Here is a 12,712-nt window from a genome sequence, read left to right as displayed (position 1 = left end):
ATCTGAAAAACAGGTCAATTATTTCGCTTGGAGAATATCGGTTTGGCTCATCGGCAGAAATATTCATATCGGCCGATACCGATAATGGTCATTTTAAGCTTTTATCGGCCGATACCGATATTGTGCCGATATTATCGTGCATCCCTATCAACAAGTATAGTTTTCAGTATTAATAATAACAACAACTGTTTTTTTTAGCACAAAATCAGCATATTAGAATGATTTCTGAAGGATCATGTGATGCTGAATCTTGGAGTAATGGCTGCTGAACATATTAACACAGAAAACTGTAGTTTTAAATTGTATTATTATTTCACAACATTACTATTTTACCATTATTATGTTAATATGTTTTGATTAAATACAAAAAATATTATGTCATTATTAAACAAATGCAGCCTTGGTGAGTATAAGAAACTACTTTCAGAAATATTGTATTATACAAAAGCTGACCTGTGTTCAATTTATATTTAATGGCTGAATGAGACTGATCTCATGGGAGCAAATTTAAGCACTGGGGCTGATTCGTTTAGGCAGGGTCAGTGGTCAGACACTGAATCCTTCTTCGAGGTGTGTGTTACGGTGCCCTTTAACAGGTCATGATTCAGCCCGTCCTGAGAGGGAGATCACTCCCATACTGTCAGCCACCAAACTGTAGTTTTTACAGAGGTCAGGCAAAAGGGACATTTTACTGTATGATAAAAACACATTCAATACTTGCTCATGATGTGCAGTTTCCCAGCCCAATTTAGAGACATTAATAATAAAATGCAATGAAATGTTTTATGATATCTGAGATACTATACAAACTAGGGATGCACCAATATGAACATTTTGGCTAATACCGATAACCGATAATACTTTAAATATAAAAGCCTATAAGCGATATATTGGCTGATAAATCTAAATCCACATTTTTACATTATTTTGGACAGCATGATTACCAAAAGTCTCACAATTAAAAGGCATTAAACACGTCAACATAAATCAAACATAGAGCAGGCTTACAAATAAATAAAATAATGCTTAAATAATGGAAACAAGTTACTGGACAACATCTTACGTGTAAGATAAATATAAGGCGATAAGACAATGGAGTGTGTTGAAATGAATCATGTAAGGAATATAGCCAGAGATATTGTAAAAATCATTAAATATTGTTGTTGGTAAGAGTATTTGTCATTTCCAATTAATGTAGACCTGTTATTTTGTGGCTATTTTATTATTAAATTAATTTTACAATTAATTTGCTTTGCAACGATTTCATAACGCATTTCCGTATAATTGACATGCTGTGACTCAAATATATATATATATATATATATATATATATATATATATATATATATATATATATATATATATATATATATATAATTTATTTATTTATTTTTTTGGCTATTAGCTTAGACTACTCATCAATGAAAATGTTTTTCTATCATAGCCTACAATGAATTATAGGCATATAGTCTATAAATAAAACTGTTACACTTCAGTAACACTTTATCAGTGAAACAAAAGAGCAGCTTTATTTTATGCACTGACTTTAAAAAGCAACCTGTTCAACACGAATAATGTTTCTACTCATTGTTTTCACTATGTTCGGGCCACAAGAAAAACATAAAGAAATAGATTAATGCGGTTATAAATAGGCTACCACATATTGGGAGATTTGTCTCTCGTCGTCTCTGAGAGAATACGTGCTGTTAATGCGTCATTAGATGCCGAAAGCGCAGTTTGTCTTGCACAAAGTTTGCACGTTGCTTGTATGATATCCACTGGCTCGCCTTCACAGTTTAAAACAGAAGGAGCCTATTTTCAATATTGCAATTACAACCCGAATAGTCAGATGTGTTGTGGACATGCTCTGAATGTGCTGAAACATGGCAAACAAACCCAAATCATTCACAACGTTTTTATTATGGTAATATTATCTTTATGATATTATGTTTATGGCATTCCCAATTATAGTTATTTATGTTGTGCACAAGCTGCGTGTATAAGAATAATAAAATAGTTTTTATGTTATTGAATAAACAAGGATCTAAATTGACTCTTTGTCTTTTTTTCTGATTTAGATAACAGCCGAGGCCATTCTGCAACTTGCTACAGATCCCGTTCTTCCATTTTATCCTCTGGATATTGCTTTGGATATTCAGAACAAACTCAAAGGTAAGAATGCATCCTTAAAAACGTATTTTACATTTTTAAAAAGAATGAAAAATATATCAATGTATAACAAAAGTACAGTGTGTTGGCAGAACTTTTTTTCCGGAAGATTGTTTGAAGGTGTAAATTGCTGGATCAGTCCTCACTTCTCCCATAAAGATGATTTGTGAAGAGATCATCTGTTTGGGTGAACTTATTGATCTTTCCATCACAGTTTAAAGAGGCACTGAAAGAATGACCTCGATTTCTGCATTTGTAAAATTAAGATTGGTGCAAACCATTTTTCGGCTCAACCGGTACTCTGATCAAATGGGATTATAAGCGTCAGAACTGATCGGCCATCATTATGGCACTTTTCATAAACCGCTTTACCCTGTGTGGGGAACAAAAAGGGAGAACATTCCCACGAGAGGAACACACTTTATACTTGCTGCTTCATTAGAGCCAAAAATGTAGTAATGAGCTTTTGACAGGCTTTTACTTCCAAATGCTCTTTATGTTTTCAAAGACTTGCAGAATTGGATTTTAGAGATTCAAATAACATGAAATGATTATACAGTGGCTCTCATGTATGCACATTTTTCACCTCTGCAGAGGGACATAGAGAGCTTCCCTTCTGAATCTGCTCCAGTTCTCTGCTGGAGCGATACACCTTTGTGTTTAAATATTCATGAACACTGAGAAGAGGACAGGTGGGAAATGTAATTGCACATAATCCTGCCACATGAAGACAGACTGCAAAGCCCTTAATGCTGTGCAGTATTGATATTTCATCAGACAATCTTTTGTCTTACTGACTTGGTTGCAGCAGGGCAAAAAGACTGTGGCATTGCATGCCTTAGAAAATCCCATGTCGTGTACAGATGCTTCGTGAAGGAATTTTCACTCTCACTGTTTGGAATGGAAAACAATATGTTTGATCTCGCAATTTTCACATACTGGCACTTCCAGCTGTTTCCTGACAGATATACCCTGATGTGAAGCTACCTTAACTGTTAAAACTTGTCATGTCATTGTACTCGATAACTTTGTCAGGTATAAACAAATCTAAACCATGGTCTGTCTGAATACTCGATTCTGATTGGCTAGCAGGTAAGCATCAAGTAAGGGATAATGCCTGGCTAGCTGTGCATTAAACGGTTTTAATGCACAATATGGAGGCAAAGCTGTTAATGCTTGCAGCACAATATTAGACTGAAAGTGCAAAAAAAATGTCAGTTACAGTTTGTTAGCTCTAGCATGGCCACTTCAAATCAATCACAAAGATGAAGTAGTGAGGTAAGATCTTATTTATTTGAATGAATTATAGCATTTATTTGAACTATTTATCGAGAAAGAAAGAGATGAGAGTTGCATCTGTGTATTTCTATCTACAAACAATGAACCTGTGAGTTTAGTTACTTCAAAAACAGCTATTTTACCTCCTTGTTGCTGAGAAATATAGTGTAGCAATTCAGCACTGAAGCTATTTATTATAATTTGTGGGGTAGAGTATTTCAAGTTTTACAAAACAGCTGTTTTTGCTGCTGGATAGTTCAAACTAGTGCGTCTGACCATATTATTTTATTGTATTATCTTAATTATGAACACAGTGGTTTTCAAAGCAAACTGTTTTACCGTTTACTGCACTTGATTAACAAAGTTCTCTTTGTTTTCCTACAGCTGAATAAATCAATCAATCAGTACAAAGTCCAAACTTTTGGATAGTACATTATCCAAACTTTTAATTTGTTTGTATATAAGTATATAGAGATAATGGATGCTTGTTGATTGGGACTCAATAATGAATCAATTGAGATCGAAGAGTCATGGCTAATTGAAACCTTTGAGATCCTTTGTTCTCTTCAGATTCAGACAGCTCAATGGTGTTCAGATTATTTTAGAGTGACTCAGCAGAGTGAAGAATGAAGACTGCCAGACATCTGAAATCATACAAGTTACTTACTCGCTGCAAGATACATTGTTATGGCTTTTATTGGCATTGGGAAGCTACAGTACATTAAAATTCTAGTCGGCACTTCAAAGTTAAGATATACTCTTTGAAAAGTTAGCAATGTAACAACCTACTAAAAAGAGTAGCTAACATAAGGGAACATTTATTTATAAAATATGTAACCATCAAAGTATGCTATTTATAATTTGATCAGAGCAGCTTTGTTTGGATTTGAAATGAAAAATAATATGTATTGTAAGCTTTGAAGTGAAAAATATCACTGTGTTAAAAAATAATTGTGTAGCAGAGGAGCTGTTTCTCCTTCTGTTCATTATAAAATGCAATACACAAGCAATCACAGACATTGTTCAGTCACAGCATTCAAACATCATCTGGAGTTATTTCACTCATGTAAAATACTGAGCTAACTGTGCCATTTGTTCATTTTTTGGTTGCATTTGATGTATCTTTAAATTAGAAGTTGATGGGTATCTAATACAGTATGTGATAAAAACAGGAATCTGATAATTTGCAGATAAAGGTAATGATGCTTTCTGATTTTGATATAAATTGATATAATTACCCAGTGCATCTTCATAAATCACAAAAACTTTCTATTTAATATTCTATTAAATAGAACCTATAATACATTTTCTGTACGATATCATCCTGGAAATGTAGCATTGTATCACTTGCTCACCATTGGATTCTCTGCAGTGAATGGGTGCCATCAGAATGAGAGTCCAAACAGCTGATAAAAACATCACAATAATCCACAAATAATCCACACGACTCCAGTCCATCAGTCATCATCTTCTGAAGTGAAAAGCTGTGTGTTTGTGTTAACCAAACATTATTATGGATTGTGAATTGGTATTTTGGCCGGAAGCGAAAGGCTTAATGTTAAAACACCTTAGTGATGGATTTGTGTCATGCAAATACTTCACAAGACGTACAGGATTTGTGTGGGTTACTTGTGGATTATTATAATGTTTTTATCAGCTGTTTGGACTCGCATTCTGATGGCACCCATTTATGTCAGAGGACCCATGGGTGAGTAAGTGATTTCATGCTAAATTTCTTCTAATCTGTTCCAATAAAGAAACAAACTCATCTACATCTTGGATGGCCTGATGGTGAGTAAATTTTCAGCAAATTATTTTTGAGTGAACTATTCCTGAAACCCTTAAAGAGCAGGTCATATGGTATTTTAAAGTGTGCTAATATTGTGTTGGAATCAACAGGTTTAAATTTAATTTTCTCTGAATATGCATTTAATATAAGAATAATTTTTCAATGATTTCAAAATGACTTGTTTGAAGAAGTTCTGAGCTAAAGGTCTGTAAATCCCTCCCTTCCATAAGCCTACTCTGCTCTGATTGGTAAGCTGGCCAAGTCTGTTGTGATTGGTCTTTTCGTATACAGTGCGTGTCAGAAAAGAAATTGCAATAATATTTTTTGCTCCGGAGGGTTACTTGTAAACAAAGATGCTATAAGGTTACAAAAACGGCATCAATATTACCTTATTAATTTGAGTCAGAGGATGAAACCGATGCAGTTGCTTAACCAGAAACTCCATCGCAAGCATTACTTGATCAGGAAAACAAACCCACATGACCTGCTTGGAACATTTTTGAAAGTGCATTATCCAAACTGGAATTGTTATAATTCATAAAATGTAATCCTTAATTCATATTATTTTTATTTTTTTTAAGACACCGGATGAACACCCACATTTTTAATGCAATTTTCTGTCACAAATGTCTACATTTCTTTCTCAATATTACTTCCATCACAAAATAATGAATATGGAATCTTGAGACTATATGAATTTTTGTCAAGATTATAAAAAGTTTTGATTGTAAAATACCATAATACATTTTGTAATATGACCCTTGACACTGCCCACCAAGGAGGAGTAGACCGCTAAAAGGTTTTAAAGTCTCATTTCCATGGTAGTGACATGTCCAATTTCAAAATAGTTTTCAAAGGTTAAATTTGGAAATTTTAACCTTTAAAATGATATATAATTCATGATGATTACTAAAATATGTAATAGGAAAAAAAGACAATGAATAAAACTGTGCCAATTGCCCGTTAGCATGCTGCGTTAACGCGAGACTCTTATCAGGCAATAAAAAAAATATCGTCGTTAATCTATTATCAAAGTTGGGTTGGGAGCTGGGTCTAGGCGAGCTATGATGACTTTCACCTTGATATTTTATATAACTGACTCGCTGAGGACAGCCTAAAAAGATGCTCAGGACAGTTGACGGGTCACTGCTGCGCATCGTCACGAAAGCTTATCTTTTTCAATTGTTGATTAAAAGCATCCAAACACATGCGGAAAAGCTGAACTGGTTACTCCCTCTGTGTTCGGTGCGGAGAGAGAGAGAGAGAGACGCGTATCACGGACAGTGACACTGAACCGAGCTCTCTTCTGCGAAGAGAAAGGCGTCTAAAAACACTTGAACATCGAATTTGCTTATTTTTGCTCTTGTGCCGACAAATACATACAAAATATGTCAAAATATCCACCTTGGAAATTATGCTCCAAAAAACTGTCAGTTATTTGTGAAAGTAAACAGTTGAGGGAAAAAATGGGATGTGTATTATATCGGATGCGTTCATTGTCTCTTAAAGTGACCGTGCCTGATTTAGTTACTGGCTGCTGTAATGTTAAACCAAGAAAATAAAAATCACTCACTGCTCTTGACTGAATTACTTTGTAGTTGTAACAGTCAAACCAAAAATTATTCAGACACCAGGTATACGTTTGTATATATATAGCAAAACTGTAATAATGTGAGAAATGTTGAAGGTGTTGTATATTTCATTTTTACATCGAAGACTACCCAGTGCTATTTTACATTTAATTATTTGGTTTCTTTACCTTGACACCTAAAAACTTGAAAAAAACTTAAACATTGGTGTGAAACAGGCGTAAGGTTGATTGTACCTTGTGCAATGTGGAATTAGTTTACAGCTTTTTCAAGCACTTTGTGATGCATTTTGGAAACAGGAGATGAGCCCCTTTTTCTAATGCACCATCTATCTTGATAAACCCCTTCTCAAAGACTTACTGTTTGTACATTTTATTTGGGTAACACACATATTCTGAATGCCTTCGGCAGAATTTGAATGAGCCATTTTAAAGATTAATTTAGATTAATTTCAAGATCACACTGAGATTAATCTAGATTAAAAAAAATGTATCTATGCCCACCACTAATATATATATATATATATATATATATATATATATATATATATATGCTTTAGCCATTAAATAGTTTGCACAGTAAAATCTTTCTAAAACAAATATGTCTTTGAATTAATCTCTTTTAAAGATGTTTTTGGGGGTGTTGCATCACATCTCCTGTACACTGTTGTTCTAAGCTTTTGCCACAAGCATTGCATTTTTAAAGTGTGTCAATACATAGTCCAACTTTTAAAAAAAGAATCTTGTGATCCCTACGTTCAGATTCATGCCTTTGTGCTCCGTCTAGCTCTAGCTATAAATGGCCACAAAAGAAACGCATTTGCAGTATGGACACAAACACACACATTGATACAGTATATCAAATATTATATATATAAAAATAAAATAAGTAATGTACAAACCCGATTCCAAAAAAGTTGGGAAACTGTACAAATTGTGAATAAAAACAGAATGCAATGTTGTGGAAGTTTCAAATTTCATTATTTTATTCAAAATACAATATAGATGACGTATTAAATGTTTAAACTAAGAAAATGTATCATTTTAAGTGATTATTTTTATATTGGATTATTCAATTTCTGTTTTCATTTATTTATTTTTGTGTAGTGCCGATTTCAAATTTTGCTCAATAGCCCAAAGACATGAATAAGATGGTCTACTTAAATTGTATATATTAATTTATATATTAATGATGTTTTCTACTTCATTTTACTAATAATTTTATATAAATAATTTCAGTTTCTACAATCAAGCTCCTGTGGTTCCCCTCATCCGTTTCAATGTTTTTTGCACATTTGAACATGCACATAGAAATAAATAAACCAGTTTTACAAAACTTTAACATGAACATGAAAATGGGAGAATCTCTGCTTTAATGTGGTACATGGCACATAGTCAGGATAATTATGGTTCAAATGTGTTGCGGTTTTAAATATTTTCGCATTATTGCATATTGCTTTTATTTACAATGGAATTTCTCAAAAATATATTAAAGATGTCAAGATTATATTTTCACAGAATGCTCTTTATGTTACTGTATGTAAGATGATTTTACTGTTTAGAAAACAGTGAATCACGCACACACACACACACAAAAAGATTTTAGCTGGGTTTTCACTAGGGATGGGTATTGTTAAGGTTTTAACGGTATTACTACTCTTACCGATACTGCTTAACGGTCCGGTACTTTAACGGTATTTTTATCGGTACTTTGTGTTGTGTTACTTTGTCACTCTTTATTATTAAGGGGGAGTTTTCATACTGTTTTGTCTGTGTGCGCGCCACGCTCGTTGTGGTGTGTATGTGTGTGTGTATGTGTGTGTGTGACTGACAGACAGCCTCCGTGGCGCGCATGAGAGATCTCGCAGATTTCACAGACAAACATCTTAATATGATCGCACATTAGAAATGTTTGGTGAGATAAGATGTGCATGATACCATTATTAAGCAAAAATACATAGTACTTCAATTTTTTCCCCTCCAGTACCGAAAGCAGGACTGATACCGTCATATCTTACTGATACTACGGTCTTTCATAATTTAGCCCCGGGGCCATTTTAATACCGGGTTTCGGTACACAAAAGCTACTTTGAATGATGGGTAAGTGTGGTTAATAGCGACTGCAATGTATTGAGACCAGAATTATGCTGTTCAGTGCCTGGAACATTTGGGCTAAACTTAATGTTGAGGTTAAAATAGAAAGTCATCAAATCAAGCTTATGCTGTTAATATATATATATATATATATATATATATATATATATATATATATATATATATATATATATATATATATATATATATATATATATATATATATATATAGTTTCAGACTTTCTACATAAAAAACATTTTCATTTACTGTTACTTGCTATTTTTTCATATTTGTATACATTTTGGTAGCACTTTATTTTACAGTCCTAGTTCTCATGTATATACTATGTACTTATTATAGTAATTACAATAACTATGTAATAACTAGGTACTAACCCTGAACCTACCCCTAAACCTAACCCTACCCCATGTAATTACCTTGTATTACCAGAACTTTTTTTTTTTTAGATAAATACACTGTAGGTACACTATAAGTACATGTTAGTACACGCACTGTAAAATAAAGTGCAACCTACATTTTATTAGCAATTTCTGAGAAAAATTACACCAGATTACTACACAGATAACTATTTTTTTTTCATCTTCAGAGGCAAATCATCCACATACACACACAGAGAGACAGAGAGACAGAGAGACAGATAGATAGATAGATAGATAGATAGATAGATAGATAGATAGATAGATAGATAGATAGATAGATAGATAGATAGATAGATAGATAGATAGATAGATAGATAGATAGATAGATAGATAGATAGAAATAAATTCTTACATTTGATTCTTGTATTATCATTTTCAGATGACCTACTGAGGCGGCCAGACCTGCTGAACATGGCTGCATCTTTGAGAGAAAACTCAGCTTTCTTCCAATCTGAGGTCATGCGTCCTGCCAACGATCCCAAAGAGAGAGATCCCGCCCATGTACGCATGCTCAATGACGTACTACGAGATCTGGAAAAAAGTTTCCTTATCCCGAACCCACCTCCCGGCTTTTCCAGGTAACTGTTTTACTCCTGTGGCTTACAAGATTGCAAAAGTGGAACATGTATTGCAGGTAAAAGTTTTATCAATCCATACATTTTTACAACATGAAATCTTTCATGCAAAGCGTTATGTATTATATGTTTCAAAGGGAGTGAAAAGAGGTGAAACATTTGGTGGAAACTTTGATATACTGAAAACAAAGCGGTATTCATTATTGAGTGCTGAAGGGTGAATGAAAGCTGAATAAAAAAGAAAGTGTTACTTACTAAACCTGCCAACGTTTTGTTAAATTACTTTAAGAAAAAAAAAAAATATATATATATTGAACAAAGACCTGACTATCCTATTTTCCCCAAGCAGATTTACTTAGTTTGTTTTATTATTATTTAAAGACTTGAGGCATCTTTTAGATTGAAAAACATAATATGTCAGCCTGGACCACAAAACCAGTCTGAAGGCGCTGGGGTATATTTGCAGCAATATTAAGTAAAAATCATGTTTCATTAAGATATTTTGTACATTTTCTACCGTGAATATATCAAAACTTCATATAAAAAAAATATGCATTGCTAAGGAGATTTTCACAATATTTAGATTGTTTTGCACCTTCATATTCCAGATTTCCTAAAAAAAATAAAATAAAACAATTCATGATCATAAAGATTATTGGTTGTTCATAGTGAAAAACCATAATTAGCAAATTGTTATAGTCTATAGGAATTTGTGTGGGTTCACGGTCTGTGTGTGTTCACTGCTGTGTGTGTGCACTTTGGATGGGTTAAATGCAGAGCATGAGTTCTGAGTATGGGTCACGTCACTTTCACTTTATAGTCCCATGATACCCCTAAGGGGGGATTCGTGGGTCGATGGACTAATGTCATCATCATTTAGCTATGGTGCTGATGTCATCAACTTTTGCCATCACAGAGAGCAGGACTGGGATTGAATGATCTGACAATGCAGGTCAATAAGTCAAGAGTATTCATGTATACAAAAGCACCTAAGGTCAGCAATTTAAATGAACAAACAGTGTCTTCTTTAAAACCAATGTTCCAGGTTGTTCCCCCCAACAACAGCCTCGATTAGGTGCTTGAAAATGCAAAGAGGAGTGAACAAAGGGTTAAGCACAATATTAAGAAGTGCAGGCCTGTGTTACGGAGTTAATGGTTTTTCATGACCTTCTCAGTGGAGGAGATCTAGATCTCAAAACTTTGGCCAAAATTATGTGGTAAAACGCTATTGCAGGTACACACACACACACACACACACACACATCATCTTGCAGGGAATAGAAGTAAATCCCTCAGTCGACTGTGATTTCTCTCCTCAGCTCAGCAGAATAAAGTGCTGATCTTCAGCCAGTGTCTTCAAATGCTTCTTCTCAACTGGGATTTACTGATGTGCCTCTGTTGTTGATAGAAACTCTGTTGCGGCTTGAGCCATAATGGAGTGGCTGACAACATTGCATGCAATCAAAATAGATGTTCAGATTATTTTTGTGTTTTTGTCTTTTTGTGTTTGGGTTAATGCTTGTTTGCTACATTTCTGCTTTGACTTTTCTCTTGACGCTGCTGTCGACGTCTGTTGGTTTTGCTAATCTGGACTGAAGGAGGGCCCTGTTATTATCAAAGTGGCATGCAATTGTAATCAGCAGCAATCAGCATGTCCTGGAGTGGTTTTTATTAAATTAGCAGAAGAGGAAGCAAACGGATGGAGTGCGGAGAGACTTGCCAGGGTACCTGCTCATTATCTCTCTTTGGGTTCTAGCCTGTGAGAATTAACACCCTCTCACTGATCTTCATTGTTTCACCCCCTGTGTTATATACACTTGCCTCTCTGTTTATCAGTCAGTTTTAACCAACTGATTAAAATACTGCAACTGAAAAGAGAATGGAAAAAGAGATTTTGCTTTGCACAATATAGGCATTCACAGGAACCCAAATACTTACTAGTCATTGGACACACTTTTTGTCATCAGTGCCAAAAATAAAAGGGTTTGAAATGTCATAAGAGTAAATCCGTCATGACAGTTTATTTTATTTTTTATTTTTATTTTTCAGTGAATAATCTCTATAAACAGAGTAAACTTTTTTGTTTTATCATTATTGAAAAAGTAAGTGTTCCTCAAGGGCTCAGGTTTAGGTAAGTTTGACTTCAGTGGCTAAAAGAATAACGCTAACAGACACTCTGGATGTTTTGTTCCTGCAGATAAAAACAAACACCAATATGCAGTAGACATGAAACTGATGATATCTGCAGTGACTCACGCAGGGGAATCTTCTGTGTATGCTAAACTCGATTTGTAGCTGCTGTTCAGGAGATCTCTTTCTCCGTTAAAAACAAAGTATGTGGTGTAACCAGGGAGCCCAGATCAATGTGCTGTCCATCATTTTTTCCGCGTTTTTAGGCCTTGGATACATACACTTGTATGTGTCAAAATACCCGTCTTTGAAAGTATCCTCATAAACACAGAAATTTAGGTGTTAGGTAAAAGCAAACAGCTGAGAGAGAAAACACATTTAACAAAACATTGGTTCCGGCCCAGGCAGCTCTTAAAGTACTAATATACAGTACTAAATCTCTTAAAGTCTAATATTTCTGCTGTCTGTCATTGATGTTAATCAGACAGCAAAAGAGAGAAAAGCTTTCACTATTCTTGACTAAATCACTTTTGTAACTTAAATAAGAAGAAATATATATGTATTTTACACAGTGAAGAATATGCACTTTTTAAACATTTGATTACTTTATACAATGTATGTAGCATTTCTTATTTGTTCTACTGATGT

At 34.1% G+C, this 12,712-nt stretch overlaps 1 protein-coding gene across 2 annotated transcripts in view; it reads left to right on the top strand.

Annotated features, from left to right (window-relative positions):
- LOC113055012 (inactive N-acetylated-alpha-linked acidic dipeptidase-like protein 2) overlaps window positions 1-12,712 on the top strand; it is a 241,596-nt gene that overhangs the window by 206,406 nt on the left and 22,478 nt on the right. For both annotated transcript variants that reach the window (XM_026220927.1, XM_026220926.1), the window contains exons 12-13: window positions 2,079-2,172; window positions 9,739-9,937. In XM_026220927.1, the coding sequence (XP_026076712.1) occupies window positions 2,079-2,172; window positions 9,739-9,937 (293 nt within the window). The remainder of the gene's footprint in view (window positions 1-2,078; window positions 2,173-9,738; window positions 9,938-12,712) is intronic.

Source organism: Carassius auratus, chromosome 36 (genome assembly GCF_003368295.1).
Source record: "Carassius auratus strain Wakin chromosome 36, ASM336829v1, whole genome shotgun sequence".
In the NCBI taxonomy this organism is placed as follows: Eukaryota; Metazoa; Chordata; class Actinopteri; order Cypriniformes; family Cyprinidae; genus Carassius; species Carassius auratus.
Note: the sequence above shows the minus strand (reverse complement) of the source record. Positions and strands in the feature narration are given on the sequence as shown.